At 53.0% G+C, this 17,267-nt stretch overlaps 9 protein-coding genes across 9 annotated transcripts; 4 read left to right on the forward strand and 5 right to left on the reverse strand.

Moving 5' to 3' along the window:
* Positions 1–353: 353 nt before the first annotated feature.
* Positions 354–863, reverse strand: PpBr36_10097 (uncharacterized protein; the record flags this gene model as incomplete). The annotated part of the gene is made up of 2 exons (XM_029897211.1): positions 354–442; positions 539–863. 2 exons carry the CDS (start codon positions 861–863, stop codon positions 354–356), a joined length of 414 nt encoding a protein of 137 aa, XP_029745001.1.
* A 1,080-nt stretch (positions 864–1,943) lies between these two features.
* Positions 1,944–3,746, reverse strand: PpBr36_10098 (uncharacterized protein; the record flags this gene model as incomplete). Its single annotated transcript, XM_029897212.1, has 2 exons — positions 1,944–3,416; positions 3,618–3,746. The coding sequence occupies 2 exons, from the start codon at positions 3,744–3,746 to the stop codon at positions 1,944–1,946; spliced, it is 1,602 nt and encodes a 533-aa protein (XP_029744996.1).
* Positions 3,747–4,337: 591 nt separating this feature from the next.
* PpBr36_10099 (uncharacterized protein) lies at positions 4,338–4,889 on the forward strand (the record flags this gene model as incomplete). The annotated part of the gene is made up of 1 exon (XM_029897213.1): positions 4,338–4,889. One exon carries the CDS (start codon positions 4,338–4,340, stop codon positions 4,887–4,889), a length of 552 nt encoding a protein of 183 aa, XP_029744997.1.
* A 401-nt stretch (positions 4,890–5,290) lies between these two features.
* PpBr36_10100 (uncharacterized protein) lies at positions 5,291–6,169 on the forward strand (the record flags this gene model as incomplete). The annotated part of the gene is made up of 1 exon (XM_029897214.1): positions 5,291–6,169. The coding sequence occupies one exon, from the start codon at positions 5,291–5,293 to the stop codon at positions 6,167–6,169; it is 879 nt and encodes a 292-aa protein (XP_029745203.1).
* Positions 6,170–6,358: 189 nt separating this feature from the next.
* On the reverse strand, positions 6,359–8,485 carry PpBr36_10101 (uncharacterized protein; the record flags this gene model as incomplete). The annotated part of the gene is made up of 5 exons (XM_029897215.1): positions 6,359–6,532; positions 6,611–7,129; positions 7,237–7,786; positions 7,903–8,200; positions 8,287–8,485. The coding sequence occupies 5 exons, from the start codon at positions 8,483–8,485 to the stop codon at positions 6,359–6,361; spliced, it is 1,740 nt and encodes a 579-aa protein (XP_029745204.1).
* Positions 8,486–9,710: 1,225 nt separating this feature from the next.
* On the reverse strand, positions 9,711–11,101 carry PpBr36_10102 (uncharacterized protein; the record flags this gene model as incomplete). The annotated part of the gene is made up of 2 exons (XM_029897216.1): positions 9,711–10,635; positions 10,695–11,101. 2 exons carry the CDS (start codon positions 11,099–11,101, stop codon positions 9,711–9,713), a joined length of 1,332 nt encoding a protein of 443 aa, XP_029745201.1.
* A 912-nt stretch (positions 11,102–12,013) lies between these two features.
* PpBr36_10103 (uncharacterized protein) lies at positions 12,014–13,207 on the forward strand (the record flags this gene model as incomplete). The annotated part of the gene is made up of 2 exons (XM_029897217.1): positions 12,014–12,315; positions 12,424–13,207. 2 exons carry the CDS (start codon positions 12,014–12,016, stop codon positions 13,205–13,207), a joined length of 1,086 nt encoding a protein of 361 aa, XP_029745202.1.
* Positions 13,208–13,363: 156 nt separating this feature from the next.
* Positions 13,364–15,194, reverse strand: PpBr36_10104 (uncharacterized protein; the record flags this gene model as incomplete). Its single annotated transcript, XM_029897218.1, has 4 exons — positions 13,364–13,568; positions 13,634–14,024; positions 14,074–14,471; positions 14,536–15,194. Coding segments are annotated over 4 exons (1,653 nt in total), but the record flags the coding sequence as incomplete, so codon positions are not given.
* Positions 15,195–15,599: 405 nt separating this feature from the next.
* On the forward strand, positions 15,600–17,054 carry PpBr36_10105 (uncharacterized protein; the record flags this gene model as incomplete). The annotated part of the gene is made up of 2 exons (XM_029897219.1): positions 15,600–15,752; positions 15,849–17,054. 2 exons carry the CDS (start codon positions 15,600–15,602, stop codon positions 17,052–17,054), a joined length of 1,359 nt encoding a protein of 452 aa, XP_029745387.1.
* Positions 17,055–17,267: the final 213 nt, after the last annotated feature.

Raw genomic sequence — 17,267 nt, forward strand, 5'->3', positions numbered from 1 at the left:
AATTGGACAGAGTCGCAATCTTTGGTGTATAAAGCTGCGAGTTATCGGCCACAGTATGCTTTGAGTCGTCAGAATGAAAGCCAGTGCCATCTCTTAGACACAAATCCATGCGGGAGTTGGAACAGTCCGGCGAAAACTCCATCTTTGCTGGGGTGGTGATGATTGATCATGATGAGTGGGTGGGCTTTCGCTGGCAATTAGCGGTTAACAAACAGGCGGTTGATTTGAAAACAAAATTGTCGTAACAACGGCCTGGAAGGACAAGGATACGGGGAAAGGATCCACGTCCTGTGAATGTTGTAATAGTAACGAGATTCCTACAGTTAACCCTTGCTGATAATATCACTTCAACCCTATAGACAAAACTGTGCTTTGACCGTAGCTAGCGTCTTTTCCGCGTCTCGACCGGAAACAACCCATAATATAGCATGTTCAATGGGGCCTACTAAGCCGTCAGTAACAAGACTTATCAGAATAGAGAAAAAACAAGAGGAAAGAAAAAGAAACCCAACAACAGAAGAAACGGAACTTCACCGACCCTGCGATATCATCTCGATATTAACCCCGCTATCCCCCAGAGCCTTGAACAAACACCCCTGGCACCTGCCGATGTCGTCGCCAGATAGCCGGAAAACGGCCATGCCGGTGACCATGCGTACCCTGCCGTAGCGACCCAGCTCGGCCGCGAGGGTCTCGAGGTCCCTGGCGGGCACCGCGCGCCCGTCCAGCGCAATCGACGCCTGCAACTCGGACGTGCAGGCCAGGATGGCCGGCAGGCCGGACGCGTCCAGGGCGTGGAAGACGTGCACGAAGAAGGCGTGCGCCCGCGTCATCTTGTAGGAGCGCACGTTGATCACCAGCATGTCGCGGCTCAGCGTAACCGAGGCTGAGCGGCGTGGGCAGGGCTGGGTGGCGGGGGGGACCGATGGGGTTTGGATCCGTGATGGTTGCGGGGGTTCCGACTGCCCGGGGGGCTCCGTTCTTATCCTGGTTACTTTTTGTTAATTAGGGACTTTATGATCCCGGGCTAGGAGCTGTGTTACAAGTATTCAATCATTCGTTTAACGTCTCAGTGTATGTTTGCAGATGTTTGTAGCTCTGGCTGTTTTGACGTTAGTACAAAGCAGGTATATAAAATAACGTAGGCATATGTCAAAAATTATGGTGCTATGGCTTGAACATAATACACGTTGTTGCACTAAAGAACACAGCCAAAAAACGAAAGCTTCCATCTCTGACTAATGCCAGTGAATTCGGTAAATATAGCCTGCAACACACCCCCCAATCCGCTGGGTGGTACCAAAAATCACACCTATAGGTATCGGTAGCGGAATGCATTTTTTCTTGATGCAAACGGCCCTTTATACCTCCGGGTACACCTGACCAAATCGTAACTTGCTTACGTATATACAGGTTTTTGGGCGTTGTCCTATATGGTTTCAGCAATACAAAGGAAGTTACATGTCTTTCCCCCCCAGGATTCGAGCCCGGGCGCAATTGATCGAATCCGGGGGTAATCCCTCCCGGGCTTGTAACTGTAGCACTAAAGAATACAGCCAAAAAAACTAGAGCTCCCGTCTCTGACTAGTGCCAGTGAACTGGGTAAATGTAGCCTGCAACACATGTCAATCTGATAAAACGAGCCCCTACGCGGGTGTCTTGGACTGGGATACAAGAGTATCCGGCAAAACCTTGATTCCCAGACTTGGGAACAAATCCTTGTCTTCTTTAGTCCGACAGTCCGATACTTTGTTTTTTGAGTTTTTGATCAAGAAAGGAAATTATAATGCGGCATATAAGCTGCGGGTTCGAATTGGGCCGGCTTTGGACATGCATTAAACTGCTCTCATACGCCTTTTTTTCTCCTCTCCTTTTTTCTTCTATACTCTTTTTCTTCTCTAATTTTTTTCTTCTCTCCTCTTTTATAACTACAAAATTCCGAGTTAAACAGCCCATTTCGCCCTCTCCGCCGCGTCTGCCTTCAGAACGGCATATTTGAATGTGTCGAGCAGCGTCCTCTCGTCCTCATACCCAACCGAAATACGGATCTGCGCCGTCGTCATCCCCATGCGCCTCAGCTTTTCTTGGTCCCCCGGCCCGTAGATGAGGTATGCGTACGGGAGCGCGATGGTGCGGTGCGCTCCGAGGTGCGGCCCCTGGTACACGTGCAGGTTGTCGTAAAAGGACACGGCGGCATCCTGCGAGTGGAACTCTATTGTGAAGAGGCAGCCGTGACCCGGCGTGAAGTCGGCCGTCGCCGGGCGCTTGAGCACCTCGAAGTTCCCCTGCGTGCCCGTCGGCGTCGTCGTCGGGTACAGGACGTGCTTGATGCTGCTGCCGCCCAGCTTGGCGCGCTTGTGCAGCCAGTCGGTGAGCACCATGGCGTTGCGGTTGGCCACTGCTGCGCGGTGCAAGTAATCCTCGCTGTTGTGCCTCAGCGCCTTGGCGTCCTCGGCGAACAGGTCGTTGACGTAGCGGCGCTCGAATTCAGCCTTGAGTGCCGAGTACTTTGTGCTCGACGGGTTCAGCACCGCACTGCCGGCCATGACGTCGGCGTGGCCGCTGAACAGCTTTGTCAGGCTGGTGATGACGACGTCAGCAACGGGCAGCACATCGACATTACACACCCCGCCGACGGTGTCGTCCACCACCAGCACGAAGCCATGCTCGTCGGCCAGACGACGCAGCCGAGTCAGGTCCGGCGTCACCAGCAACGGGTTGCTGGGGATCTCGGTCCAGACCGACACCACGGCCCGACCCTCGGCTCTCTCAGCCTCCAGGAACCGCTCCAGATCGTCCAACTCCACTCCCCCAGGGAAAAACTCCAGCCCGCCGCCGTACTTGTCGACAACATGCTTCGTCTCGTAAAAGAGAGCGCCGAAGATGGCGCTCTTTCCACCGCGCAGCCCGTGCAGCCACTGGTGCAGGTTGTAGATGGCCGCCATGCCGGACTGGAACAGGTACACGTCGGAAGGCTGGACCGTTCTCTCGCGCGAAGTGATGGGCGCCCGCTCCATCAGCCGCGCAATGCGCTTGCGGACGACCTCGTGCGCGGGTCCGACCTCGGAGGGATGGGCCGGCGGCGCGTCGAGCGCGACCTCGTGCAGCCCCTTCGTGTCGGCCAGGACGGCCTCGGCGAAGCGACTGGACACGGCCATGCCCGTGTCGGACCACCAGGCCATGACGTGCACCAGCTTATCGACCGGGAACGTGACGGCGAACATGTGCAGCCCTGTTCCCGTGCTCTCAAACGCCCGGATCGACGTTGTCGACGGCTCGAGGGCCTCAAGCCCGTCGGGGCGGTCTGGCCGCGTGATGTAAGTCTGACATGCCTGCGCCACCTGCAATCTCGGGAAGACGAAGCATGTGTGCAGGGTTGGGTCCAGGCCGGAAATAGTGATTATTAGCTTGACGAGCTGTGAGAGGGTTAGCAATGTGATGTTTGTTTCAAAAATGTTTAAAAGATTGGGAGAGAAAAGAGGAACCAAGAAGAGGGGAGAAAAAAAAAAAATGAAAAAAAAAATGACGACCTCTGCGCAGTCCCTATGTGGCAAAATCCGTGGGTAGATACTAGCAATCTTGGATAAGTGCGCTGGGTCCCGCTCGGCGACTTTCACCAGGGCCTGCCACCCCTGGAAATGAGACGTGATTGAGTGTCGGGAAGCGGGCGGGATGGCGCACGACCACGGGGTGTTAATCTTTTCCGGCTCCGGGATTGAGTGCAGCTCCGAGTCGTACGAGGCCATTTTTGTTTCTCTTTTGGTGGGATAAGATCTTGACTCAAATTGGAATTCAATTCTCGCTAGTGATATCTTGTGCATCAAAGGTAAAAACTGAGCTTGATATCTACGCGGTAGATCTTACGTCCCGTGCTGCATATTTATGACATGATTTACACGGTAGATAATACTGGAAACTACTTTCAATACACTTGGCAAATGTTGGCCGGAGAAAAGTTGAGGGTTCTTGCGAGTCAGTACTAATAGAGTAGACGAGAACAGATGCGGGACTAGTAACCCCGGGCAAAAGAAAGTATTTAAGCCCGGTCTGCTACAAGAAGTCGCCAAGTTTTTTTTTTTTTATTTTTATTTTCCAGTAGTAGAACTTTCAAGCTCCATGCTTAGTAGCAGCTAGAAAATCTGTCGGTAAAATATTCGCACCAGTCAACACTCGCCATTTCAACCAACACCTCACTATGGCCAACAGCACAGGCAGTGAGGTCCCCTCCAAACCCTTTACGGTGTGCGTGTTCTGTGGTACGTGTTTTCCAAATCCATTGTAGAAAAGCAAAACTCATGTGAACAAAAGGTGCCAGTCAGGGGTCATCGCCGAGATACATGCAAGCGACCAAGAATCTCGCAGAGGTCCTTCACTTGCACTCTTGGTCTCTGGTCTACGGAGGCGGCACCTATGGCCTGATGGGAAACCTCGCAAAGTCCCTGGTCGAACTCTCGGGGCCCGAGGCTGTCCATGGGATTATCCCGGCGGCCCTAATCAGGGCCGAAAGGGGGCTGGTGAAACCCGAAGTCGCCGAATATGGCCGCACTACCGTCGTGCCCGACATGCACGAGAGAAAGTCACTCATGGCGAGTCAGGCTGATGCATTTGTCGCTCTCCCCGGCGGATATGGTACCATGGAGGAGTTGTTCGAAGCTGTGACCTGGAACCAGCTGGGCATCCACAGTCGTCCGGTGGTGCTTCTAAACACAGGTGGCTTCTTTAACCATATTCTGGCCTGGATCGACCACGCCGTCGGTGAAGGCTTGATTTCAAAGGGCACCGCCGATATTATCAGCGTTGCAGAGACGCCGGAAGATGTTGTGCTCATGATCCGCAACTACAAGCTGGCAGAGGGTAGACATCTTCTCGACTGGGGGTCCAAGTGTTAGGTTGGTTAAAACAAATAATATGTTTTTATAGATATCTGACGTGACACTACTAAAAATGTTGTACGACGCCTGCTGTCTCTTTTCTCCCCCTGCTGCTTCGTATTTTTAAACCGGGAACGGGAAAACGTAACCTGTTTACCGCGCAGAGAACCCTTGCCGTTTTACTAATGTAGCATTTGCATGTTCTTCGCGGGGAATTATTGAATGGCCCTTGCCTTTGCTGTAGCTAGTTTCGGCTTACAGCTGGCTCCGATTATCATTTTACCTTGGTCAAAAGCCTTGCTCCACCGCGACGCCCTGCGGGTAGAAGTGCATAAGTAAAGCTCTTTGCGATACCACAGCCAACCGTATCGACTTCTCCCAAACGTGCTTCCTACCTCTGCTCCTCGCAATACTTTACAATGACTAATCCCATCCCCATCGTCGTTATAATGGGCCCCACAGGGGTCGGCAAGACCCGGCTGAGCGTCGAGATAGCCGCTGCGGTCGACGGCGAGATCATCTCCCTCGATAGCATACAGGCGTACCGCGACTGCCCCATCATGGCTGCGCAAGTGACCAAGGAAGAAATGAAACAGATCCCACACCACCTTGTGAACCACCTGGACGCGGCCGAGGAGCCATCTGCAAGTGATTTCGTCCGAGACGCGCTGGAAGCGGTCCGGGAGATAGACGGCCGCGGCCGTGTGCCCATCATCTGCGGCGGCTCGACCTCGCTCACCAAGCCGCTACTCTTCCACCCTTTCGTCCAGGCGCAAAAGGTCCTGCCCATAGCGTTGACCGCGGACCTGGACTTGATCAAAACCCTCTGCGATGGCCGGATCGAGCAAATGGTACGCGACGGTCTGTTGAGCGAGGTCGAACGAATGTTCAAGTTGGAGTGCAAAATGGGCTTGTACGACAGCCCCGTCCGCCGCGGCGCCTGGAGATCTATCGGCTACCCCGAGCTGCGTGGGTGGTGCGACGCCAAGACTGCCGGGGCCGACGACAAGGCTGCCCAGGCACTGGAGCGTGGCCTGCAGCTGATGAAGCAGAATACGCTGCGTTACGCCGAGACGCAGCTGCGTCTGCTGTGGGATAATATCATCCCGGCCTCGCCAAATGTCTATGGGAAATGTCTGGTCTTTACCGTTGTCTCGCGAGAGAGGTTCGCTGATGATGTTGAGCAGCCGGCTGTTCACAGCTGTAAGCAGTGGCTGCACAAGTTCAGGCAGGCCTCTCTTTCGGCAAAGCTGGTGGCGAAATCGGGGTCGACGAATAGTGTGGCTATTGGGGTTTGAGGGAGGCGCGTCCATGGAAAAGGATATACATACATATATATATATATATATATATATATATATATATATATATTCTTTTTCCCAATATTTACATTCATGCACAATACAATGATGATTATAGCCCGATACCAAGCTCAGAAATGATACATGGCATTTGAAAACCTCCCAATGCTTTCTTTAAATGAAACGCTAAAAAATATGCTGTACTCCCGCATCGAGCTTCTCAACCAGCTCCTTTGCCGATTCATTCATCTCAAACCGTTTCAGGGTGGCAACGATTCGCGCCTCGCCGTTTTGGGCGTCGCCATGTTGCCTAAGAAAAACGGCCGCATGTGCCAGGAAAGATGGCAGGAAGGGATGCATCTAAGCGGCACAAAAGATGGGCCACGTCAGCCACGACCCACAGACTCTTCCCTCTCATTCCTCGACCCATCCACCCACCTTGAGGTAGTTTATGCGGCGCAGGCTCCCGGCAAGGAGCACAATTCCATCGGCGGCCCGGAGCGCTGTGTTCTTGGCAACCGCCAGGAGTTCCTGGTGCCGCGCACCATGCCACGGGCACGCCACCGCCGTGTCGTAGAGGTGGATGGCGGCGCTGCAGGCCATGGCGTAGTTGAAGGTGGTCAAGGGGTCTTCTTGCCTGTCGGGGAGCCTCCCGCTGCTGATGCTGATGCCGCCGCCCACGCGCGCCTCCAAATCTTGTGCCAGCCACTCGTGCCTCCGCAGGAACTCCTCCGCGGCCTTGTCGGCCACCACCTTGCCTTCGGCCACCGCCGCCACCGCCAACCGCCGGTGCATTAGGCAGCGCCCGTACAGCTCCGCCAGTGTCGTGCTCTCGGCGAATGGCGACATGCCACTTACAGCCTTGTGCGGCGTGTCGACAGAGTGGGAGGGGATGTTCCCTTGCTGCCGCGCCTCTGTTTCGGGGCCTGTGTTTGTGGCTGGGAATCGAACGCGGACCTATCATTTTTGCCATGAAGACAGAGAAAATTCAAAGTTAACGCCGTTTTTCTTTTTTCAAACAAACTCAGATCGTTTTGCTGTTATTCTGCTTCTTGTTCACTAACCACCTCCTCTGGTATTATCACTGGCAGGGAGCTGTAGAGGGCAAGCAGCCGATCAAAGCAAAACGCAACCCAGAACGTCCTCCTCCTCTCCTCGCTCGCGGCACTGACCACAACGGTCCAACCTGCTGAGGAGCAAGCCCAGCACGGACATTCGAGCGGCCCGGCGTCGACGATGTGCAAACCGGCCACCTGCACCAGGCGCAGGGCGCGGGCGGCAGTGGCCAGGTTACGGCGGCGCCGGCACCGCAAAAAGTCACAGTACGCTAGAAGGAGCCAGGCCTGGACCTCGTCCAGCTCGACGTGGCGTACCGCCCAAGGCAGTTCCGGGTCGGTTCCGTCGTGCAGCCGTGCCAGCTCTGAGCGCGCCGCTGCGCATAGCCGGTCCGCATGTGTCGGGAACTGCGCTGACACGGCCGAGGCCAGCGCCCACATGGCCAGTCGTAGGCAGGCCCGCGCTGTGCCGGGGGTTTCCTGATCGGCCCAGGACAGGTAGCGTTCACGGTCTAAGAATGGCGCAAACGGGTGAACTCGGTCGAAATATAGAGCGTCGCTATGGGGTTATTCTGTTAATTATGAGGTCGCGTCGGTGGCTTTTTTTTTTTTTTTTTTTTTTTTTTTCTTTTTTTAATTTTCCCTTTCTTTTCCTACAAGGGCTTGCCTTCTTACAGGTCGGCTTTCAATAGGTCAGGGAGATCGAGACAGCCGTGGGACATGGGCGTTGGTGGCTCCTTATCCGGTTCGACGTCCTGGAGCTCCAGATCCGCCTCCACCCAGTTTCCGGCGATGTCGTCCAGCCAACTGCCTGTCCCCCAATCGGTGTACTCGCTCGCCCCGGCGACCGGGCTCCCACGAAGATCGGCGTCGCGGAGGCTCCCATCGAATTCTAGCCCGTCATGCTCAATCTCTCGACTTAACCGGGTATTCTCGGTACTGGCCTGTTCTGCCAACTGTTGCTCCAGTGACACTGTAGACAGTAAGCGTACACAGGTTCGTCAAAGGTGAGTGTCTCGTTAAAGTTAGGCGTATAATCGCAAGCAGCTCTGGCCTTACCAACTTTGGCCCTCAAGGCCTGGAGCTGTCCTTTCTTGGGACCACGCTTGGGTCTCTTTTCGACAAAAACACACGCCGTCCCCGTCCGCACGCAGTATCCACACCGCGGCCTGGTACGATCGCACCGTGACTTGCGGCGCCGACACTGCTCACAAGCCAGATCGCCGTGTTGCCCCGAATCTGCAATTACTTCGTGCATGGCCGGTTCGGTCGAGCTAAGTCTTGTTTGTTTTTACAAAGGTTCCTACACTGCCTGCCCAAATCCATGGCCGCCTTCATCTGCTCCTGACAGTCAGATTATGTAATATTCCCCTCGTTCCCACCCGCCTGCTTTTTTGTGCATGGTTATATCGTGCACGATTTTCGAGCACGCAATGCTGCTGATAAGTTCCCGGTGCTTGTGGTGCCAGCATAACATTGAACTCTATGTATATGTATATACGTGCATGCATACAAAGGTGGGGGAAAGTTGGAACCCACAGCAAGAAATACCTCGGTAAAGGGATGGTCGGCTTTGTGGAGGTTTCTGAAGTAATAAACGGTCGCCGGTTAAATGAAATGCCTTGTGATGAGCATGAAATTTGTGGTGAAAATGCATTTACCAAAAAGGTGTACCATGCAGTTATTAAAGTAACCGGGTGGGGATAGAGAATTCGGGTAACAACTACACATGCGCGGGAGGTGCTCAGAAGATTTGGTAGTCTTTGTGGGAGGTTCCAAATCCCACCTACATGATTTTGTACAAATCTATACCAAAATACATCTCAGCAAGCTTCTCGCTTTTGACTTCAAGCTTTCGCTTGTGCCTGCAAACTTTCTCTTGTGCCTACAAGCTTTGTTAGGCCTAGCAGATAATCACAGTGGGCGGGGCAAGAAAGAATATTACCATGGCACGGCACCTGGGTAAAGATTACACTCCTTGTCACCGTGCTTTTATGTGTGGACCCTGCCAACTTGGCTCCTAGCGCTGGAAGCTGTCAGATTACTACGGATGCAGACTGGGTCTTACACTGGAAGCCTGATCTGGACGCGGCGCAATTAAAGCCCGTAACATATCTAAGCTTGGTGCAATACCCAGTATATACACCTAGTCGCTTAGAAAAGGTTATAAGACCAAGTTTCAAACAAGTTTGTAAAATGTTGCATTGGTCGGTCGACATTGCGGGTTCGGCCCGAGTACAACTCCAAGCATGTGTCTGTAAAGTTAGTTACCCTGGAAAGCATATGCGAGACCGTCCGTAGTGGAGAACAAACTTCTGGTACAGTATTTTTGTATGGGCCTTTGACAACTTACTGTAAGTGGGTTGCGCCTTGTACCTAATTAATTTCTTATTTTCTTTTCAAAAGTGTTTGGGATAACAGCGGCTATCGCCCTCAGTCATAGTGCTGCCGTAGACCGAAAGCGAGTTATTTTACACAGGCGCCTAAGCAGTGGGGATCTGAGCCGAATATGACTCTTCATCCCTGAAAATATCTTCTATATCCTCCATGTTTCGTATTGACCAAAAGTCCCGACAGGCATCCACAAACGACCTCGACTTTGCCCCGAGCTCGTCCTCTTCCACGGCTGCGAAGCAGAACCGGAGGAACTTGTGCCCGCGCTCGTTCCTGACCTTTTCCGTCGCGGCGAAGTTTTCCCCCGCCACCGTCAGGACCAGGTAGGGAGGGTGGATGCACTTCAGCCACAGAGCGCGCATCAACCTCTTGGCGTCGACCGCCAACGCGAGCGCGTGGTTTTCGATCTTGACCTCTACCCAGAGGAACATTCCGCCCGTCGGCCAGCAAAACTCGAACATGGCCGTTTCGTCGCCCCCCGCCGAGTGGGCCAGCTTCCCTCCTTCCAGCACCGTAGCCATCTTGATCATGCGGCGTCGGTAAGTAGATCGGAGCCCTTGGAGCCAGCAGACCCAGCCATCCAAACCCCAGCTTGGACGGTTGTCGCCGCCGCCGCCGACGACGGGCTCAGAGAGCAGTCGGGCAACGACGACCTGCGCAAAACCCGAAGGCTGCTGTGTGGTGTCGTCGACGATGGCGAAGAGGCGATCGCACACGGCCGGGCTCGCCGTTATCCACCCAAGCCTGCAGCCCGGGGCGATAGACTTGGAGAACGAGTCCAGCCTGATAACCCGCCCTTCCTCGTCGATGCGGATAAAACTAGGCACCAGCTCGTCCAGGAACGCGTGGCCGGTCGACGGGAGGTCAAATGGGCCCGTTGCGTCTGGGGTAGGATAGTATAGGTGGAAATACGGATCGTCCTCGACCACGACCACGTCGAACCGCGAGCAAAGTTTATAAACATCCCTACGCCTCGACAGAGACATCACCCCCGACGTTGGATTTTGGCCAGTGCTTTGCTTCTTCATCAGTTCCACTTCTCGAGACCACCATGTTTGGAGAGCAGCACCTACGGGATTGTGTACAACACATGCGGCCTCTTGCCTCGGGAATCATCCCAATTCTCCAAAACCTCCTCCAGACCGCCCGGGCCGTGGGCCAAGAGCCCCTGGGCGTCCATGGCGACCGGCACAACGTTTATGTTCTTGTTTTCGGCCAGGGCCACCGGGGGCCCATATACGAACTCGTCGACCAGCAGACCCTCGCGGCTCGCGACGTCCTGCAGCTCCCCATCCCAGTGGTTGAAAAGCAGCTCAAATACCTTAGATAGCCCGTCAGCCGAGCCGCCATCAATTATAACCTCGGGCCCGCCTCGATACGGGATCCCGGGGTGCTGCACAGATATCAGCTGCCGGAGCAGACTGTGGAGCGGCGGGAAGCCCCTAGCGCTGCCGTACTGCAGGGCCGATGACAGGTCCATTTTGTCTGCCCAGGTGCCGTGCGGTGAATCCCGATTGACGGTAATATGTAGGTCAACACTGCCATCGTCAATGAGTTTCGTAGGTTCGTTGACCGACACTTGGAGACTGTCAAAGGGAAATAAATTCGTATGGGGTAGGCCTAGTACAAACGTCAAAACCAAGATTTTGACCAAAAGAATTAAAAAAAAAAGAAAAGAAAAAAATTGAGATGGTCTGCAAAGCAATTGTACCTCCAGAGAAATTGCACATGCCCGGCCTGAGAAAGTACTTGTAATACTGCTTTAGCGCATTAGGCCTCCTAGCCTTGGACGTCTTGGAGAAGTGATGCGACAAATCGACGGGCGGCCGGGATGTGGAAAACATGGCGACTCGTTTGTTCTCCTTCCGTTCGAGACCGCTTTCCCCGATTGGTTAAACAATGTGAACTAGAAAACAGTGTCTTGTATGCCTCTTTTTATATCATTTTCCCCGGTTGGCAGCCGCCGGGTTCCGGCGTCAATTCGACTGGGTTTTGAATTTTGTCCCGTCCATGCGAAAGCATGTCAACCAAGAAGTGGGGATTTTCAGGAGCAAGCGGTCAGAAGGAGAGACAGCTCGCACTCGATAATAAAACTCCGGGCGGGGCCACATATTGTGATTCCCGGACACTATGGGCTTCTTGACGTAACGTAACCAAAGGTATAAAAACACCGACCAATCTTTTGCTACTATGTTAACAAATCTAGTTTAGACTTTAGAGTCCGCCTCTGCTAACTTTTTACGCCTTCAACGTGCGAATGTTCAATTTAAAAAGAAACCAATTTCGAGCTTAACCATCCATGTAAACGATTACGCCTTCACCATAATATTAAAAACGAAAAAAAAAAAAAAAAAAAGTTCACACCCCCGGCTCGACCGCATTCAACCACACAATGGCCTCTGAGACTCTTTTCGAGCCCATTCCTCCCTTTCCAGACGATGTCCCGACGGCGTCCATCACTACTATATCCCTTGGCGCCCTCCGCGCGGGCGACGACGTCGCCGCCCGGTCTCTCCTGGACGCCTGCAAGAACCTGGGATTTTTCCTGCTCGACCTACGCGGGGACGAGCTCGGCGAGGCTATGGGCACGGATATTGATCAGCTTATGGGAGAGGCGGGCAGAGAGATCATGGGATTATCAACCGAGGCTAAGGAGCAGTACCATGTCGACATTGCAAAGGGTTGTTTTGAGGGGTGCGATTTTTTTTTTGATTTTTTTTATTTTATTTGTTGTCCTATTTTTAAACCTCCGTCGTTTCTCCTTTATTCCTCTCCAGAACGGAATAACCTAACATCTTATAGATACAAAATCCGCGGCATCGGCAAGACCGAGACCAACCAGCCTGACCGGTTCGAGTGGTTTAATATAGGCGAGGACGGCCTTGTCGACGAAGCCGCGACGCCGCCCCTGCCGGTAGTTGTTCAGCAGCAGCTGCCGCTGATCCGATCTTACGTCGCGCGCGGCAAGGCTGTGGCGGCCACCATCCACCGAACGCTAGCCGTGCAGCTGGGTCTCCCGGCCGATGCTTTCGCATCCTTCATTGGCGGGCCGGAAGACGGCAGCAACGGATCCTCGGCCGCGTCGCGATCCGCGCTGCGTCTGATGAAATTCGACCCCAGCCGGTCGGCGGGCGAAATGCGCACGTCGCTGCGTCCACACACGGACCTCGGCGTCATGACGCTGCTCGCCAACATCATGGGCGGCCTGCAGATCCTGGCGCCGGGCTCGGCGGCTTCTGACCCGGCCGGATGGCTGTGGGTGCGGCCAAAGCCGCGGCACCTGGTCGTCAACATTGGTGACACCATGGTGGAGTGGACAGGCGGACTGCTCCGCAGCAACACCCATAGGGTCAACTACGCGCCGGGCGAGCAGCGGCTCGTCGATCGCTACAGTATGGCCTTCTTCCTCAAGCCGAAGAAGGAGGCGAGCATGAGAAACCTTCTGGGACAGGAGAGAGAGGGGGGTGTGGTGGACATGACCTTTGGGCAGTGGGAGATTAAAAAGACGCTGGCTTTTGCCAGCGATCAGGCGGATAGTATTGTCAATCGCCGCGATGCGAATGGCCAGCAAAGAAACTGTGTATAGTTGTTAGTTGTGCAGTTCACTTTCAAAGACTTTAGGCTTTCTGTTGCGGTGAAACTGAGTTTGGCCACCGGCAAATTCACGCTCTGGGTTTTTAAAGACCTTATACCATTGAGATGCAAATATATAAATCCACATCGCAACGGATAGATAGATACTCTACACCTTGTCTCCGTAAGTGTCAACAACCCACTGACAAAATTTGATCCATTTCTCGCGGAAACTTTGACCAGCCTGCTCGCGAATCTCGGTGCTCATGTTGCTGTACTCGATACTCCACTCGGCTGTGGTACGGAGGCCTATAAGCGTCGTGCTTTCCGTCCCGACCAAGGCTTGATAGAAATCGTGCGACATCACACTCGACCTGGGTTCGTCACCTGTTAGCGAAACATTTCAAGCACAAATGTGCAAAATCCAACCAAAACATACCCCCAAGATCCCGGGTCGTCGCTGTTGATGGTGCAAGGGATGCAGTTGGACATCAGAACGGGTAGATGATGTAGCTTGATGGTAGGGCAAAGACCCAGCACCTCGTTGGATACCGGACAGGCTTCGATTACAATCTTCTTCTCCTTGCACAGCTCCATCAGTAGAGGGTGCTTCGGGAGACTAAACCCGTGTCCGATCCGCTTGGCTCCCAACAGAATGGCGTCAACGAGGTTCGAGTCCGTGTCACCTCCGTGATCGAGCGTCTCGCCTGCGTGCAGGACAAAAGGGAGATCTAGGTTCAGCTGCTTGATCCTAGATCGCATATCCAAAAGCTCCTCGATCCAGTACAGCAATGTCTGGCCCGAGTCTTCTTGGCCTTGGAGGTCGAAGGCTGGGCGTATGTCATAATGTTTTTGTTAGCAATATTCTCCGCACACGACGGCGAAGCCAAGACCAACCGCAGATCAAATCCGGAAACTCCTGCTTTAGCTCTATGCAATTGTCGATGCTCCACTTCATGTCATCCCTGCTTGCAAAGCGCAGACCAGCATAAATGACTTTCACACCGTGAAAGTCGTAACCAGCATCCCTGATCTTAGGCGTCTCTTGGGCGAGTATTTCCGAAAGCATCCGGGCGACTTCATGATGTCTGTACTCGTGCTTTCCGTCGTCGCTCTGGATGGCAAATGCCCTTGTCATGGCGAAGCGTATTTCAGCATACGATACGCCGTCTTGGGCAAACTTCCACAAGATGTTACGGAAATGCTGACGATATGCTGACTCGTAGGAGAGAAGCGATCGCATGATATTGACACTCCGCTGGAACTGGCGCCAAATACTGACGTGCAAAGATTAGCCTCACGGAGCTACGGCCTGGCTTATGGGGTTTGGACAGGATTTACCCATCAACAGTCTGGTTCGGATGGTAAGCATCCTCGGGTCCTATCACCATTTGCTTGCTGAGCCATGCCTCTGCCCGGGTCGGCCCGCCGGGGAACAGGACCAAGAATTCCGAGTACTTCATCCACGACCCCGCAACGTACGTCTTGGCAAAGATGTTGTTCGTCGCGCTGACGGCCACAACCTCGGGCAGCAAGCGAAACTGGGGGAGCGCGCCATCGAAGAAGCACTTGGAAGTCAGGGGGCAGTCGGTTTTGATGTAGAGGTTCTCCTGCGTCCTTGCCGACTCGAGGAGGGTCTGTGGGGGTAGGATGTTGTCAAAATGACAGTGCAAAAGAGCTCCCTTTGGTGCTGCCTGCACGATCTTGTACACGCGGCTCTTGTCGATGGCATCCAGCCCATGCAGGAAGTGATGACCGGCCTCCCACCCGCAGCCGTCGGGATAGACGCAGTGTAGGTTTTTCTTCTCCCATATCTTGAGATTTTGCACGATTTGCTGAGCTTGGCTTTCGATGTCGGCAAGCGGGGTCCTGCCTTCACAGCCTATGCTCTTCTCGGTATTGATCAGGGAAGTTCGAACTTTAGCATACTCCCCGACGGACTCAAAATCTTGCGGTATGATGAATGACTTTTCCTCCATGGCCGCTGCAATAGATAAAAACCTGATACAATTGTCAGGCAAGAGTTCCTGGACGACAGACTGCCAAGAGCAAAGGAAGTTATTTTGGCGGGATGGGTTTGGGGGTGGAGTGGGGCTGGCGGGGTAAACGACCGATACCTTACTTGTCGGTACGCCCGGACTTATTTTAGAAACAGGAATTGCGAGTGTCGGAGTTTTGTTTGCGCCGGGGTTTTGTTTTCTAATCTCCAATTTGTGGCCGGTTTCTACAAAGTTGGCAGACCGGAGAAAGGATGGCGGACCAAAGATAGGCTGCTTGCACATTCATAATCCCGGCAACAATTAACGCCTTGGGTAAAATCTGAGTGCACATATATATTTGACGATTACGGTGGCACCTAGTTTGTCCCTGATTTTGGCTCTTCAACTTCCTAATCACCTGCAAACATGCTCCTTGGCAATATTCTTTTCATCTTGGCGCCGGTGGCTGCAGCCACTTCCAATCACCGTTCAACCATTGACACAGACGTTGTTATTGTCGGTGGCGGCACCTCGGGAGCATACGCGGCAGTGAAATTGAGTCAGGACTATGGCAGAAAGGTGATAGTGGTCGAGAGATCCAGTCAGCTTGTACGGTAGGACCTGAAATCAATGACTTGCTTAGCTTGAATATGGCTTACACAGGATTGTTATTAGGGGGGCCACGCGGATACATGGTACGACCCAATGACAAAGAAGCCATTCAATTACGGGATCGAGGTTTTCAGCAACATTTCCGCCTCTGTCAATTACTTTGCTCGCTTTAACATATCCACCAAAGCGCCAGAGTCGAGGTCGCAATCGCTCCATGCAGACTTTAGAGATGGAGCCTTGGTCAATCAAACATTCGATTCCACCGAGGCCAGCGCTGCCATGGACAGGTATCGCGAACAATGGAAACGATTTGAAAGCATCATGCTGCCTGCAAAGCCATATTTTCCCGTGGGCGACGCCATCCCGGCGGACTTGCTTCTATCGTGGAGAGAAGTCGCGCGAAAATATAATTTTGAAGCGGCCGGACCAACGATATGGAGTACTACGGGTGTCGACTTAAACACGGCATTAATGATCGATGTTTGGAAAGCATATTACCCCGGTAGGAATGGATTCGTCGCTGCCTCGGGCGATAACCGGGAAATTTATTCCCACGTTGAAAAGCTTTTGGGTGAGAAAGTCTTGTACGAAACTGAAATCGTTTCCACCAGCCGATCAAACTCCGGGGTGCAGCTGTTCGTCCAACACAATGGCCATCTATCGACCATCAAGGCTAAAAGACTTTTGATTACAATCGGTCCCGAAACAATGGAACAATCTGTTTTCGATTTGACCGACGACGAAGCGGCCATCTTCTCTTCGACAACGGGCAACCGATATTACACAGGTCTGATATCGCACCCATCCTTACCCCCAGCAACAATCCTTAACACGGTCCCCGAAGCCGCGGTTAATTCTTCAGCCTACCCTACCACCCCATACTTGGCGAGCTTCTTATATAAAGGACTGTCATCGAGCGGCTTCGTTTACAGATTTTTGGTAATCGCATCCAAGGAAACCGGGTTTGAGGATGCCAAAAATTTGGTCAGCGGTTCTTTGCAGCAGCTCTTGAAGGCAAAAACAATCCCTATTGGAAACTCGAGCCTAGCAGATATCGACCGCTTGCAATTCAAAGCTTTCAAAGACCATGGCATTTTGTACCGACGCTGGTCCGCCTATCAGCTGCGTAGCGGTATTGTTAACCGGGCGAACAGCCTGCAGGGGTTAAAGTCGACCTGGTATACGGGGGCTTTTTGGATGAATAATAATGCCGCCATGCTTTGGAACACTACAGATGGTATTTTATTGCAAATGAATATCGGCTTTTAATTTTGTTACCCTGCGATCTTTTTGTACTCCGTATATAGTGACGAGAAAATGATTGGCGGAGTGATTTGATTTCCCCATGTCCCGTAATATAACGGACGTCCAAATAATATTAATTTGAGACTACAGTTAATGCAACTATATAATGCCGCATTTTCAACGCGTTAATATATATGTCCAAACAGTAAATATATTGTACTTTCGCTACTGTATGTT

This window comes from Pyricularia pennisetigena, assembly GCF_004337985.1.
Source record: "Pyricularia pennisetigena strain Br36 chromosome 7 map unlocalized Pyricularia_pennisetigena_Br36_Scf_7, whole genome shotgun sequence".
NCBI classification, from domain to species: domain Eukaryota; kingdom Fungi; phylum Ascomycota; class Sordariomycetes; order Magnaporthales; family Pyriculariaceae; genus Pyricularia; species Pyricularia pennisetigena.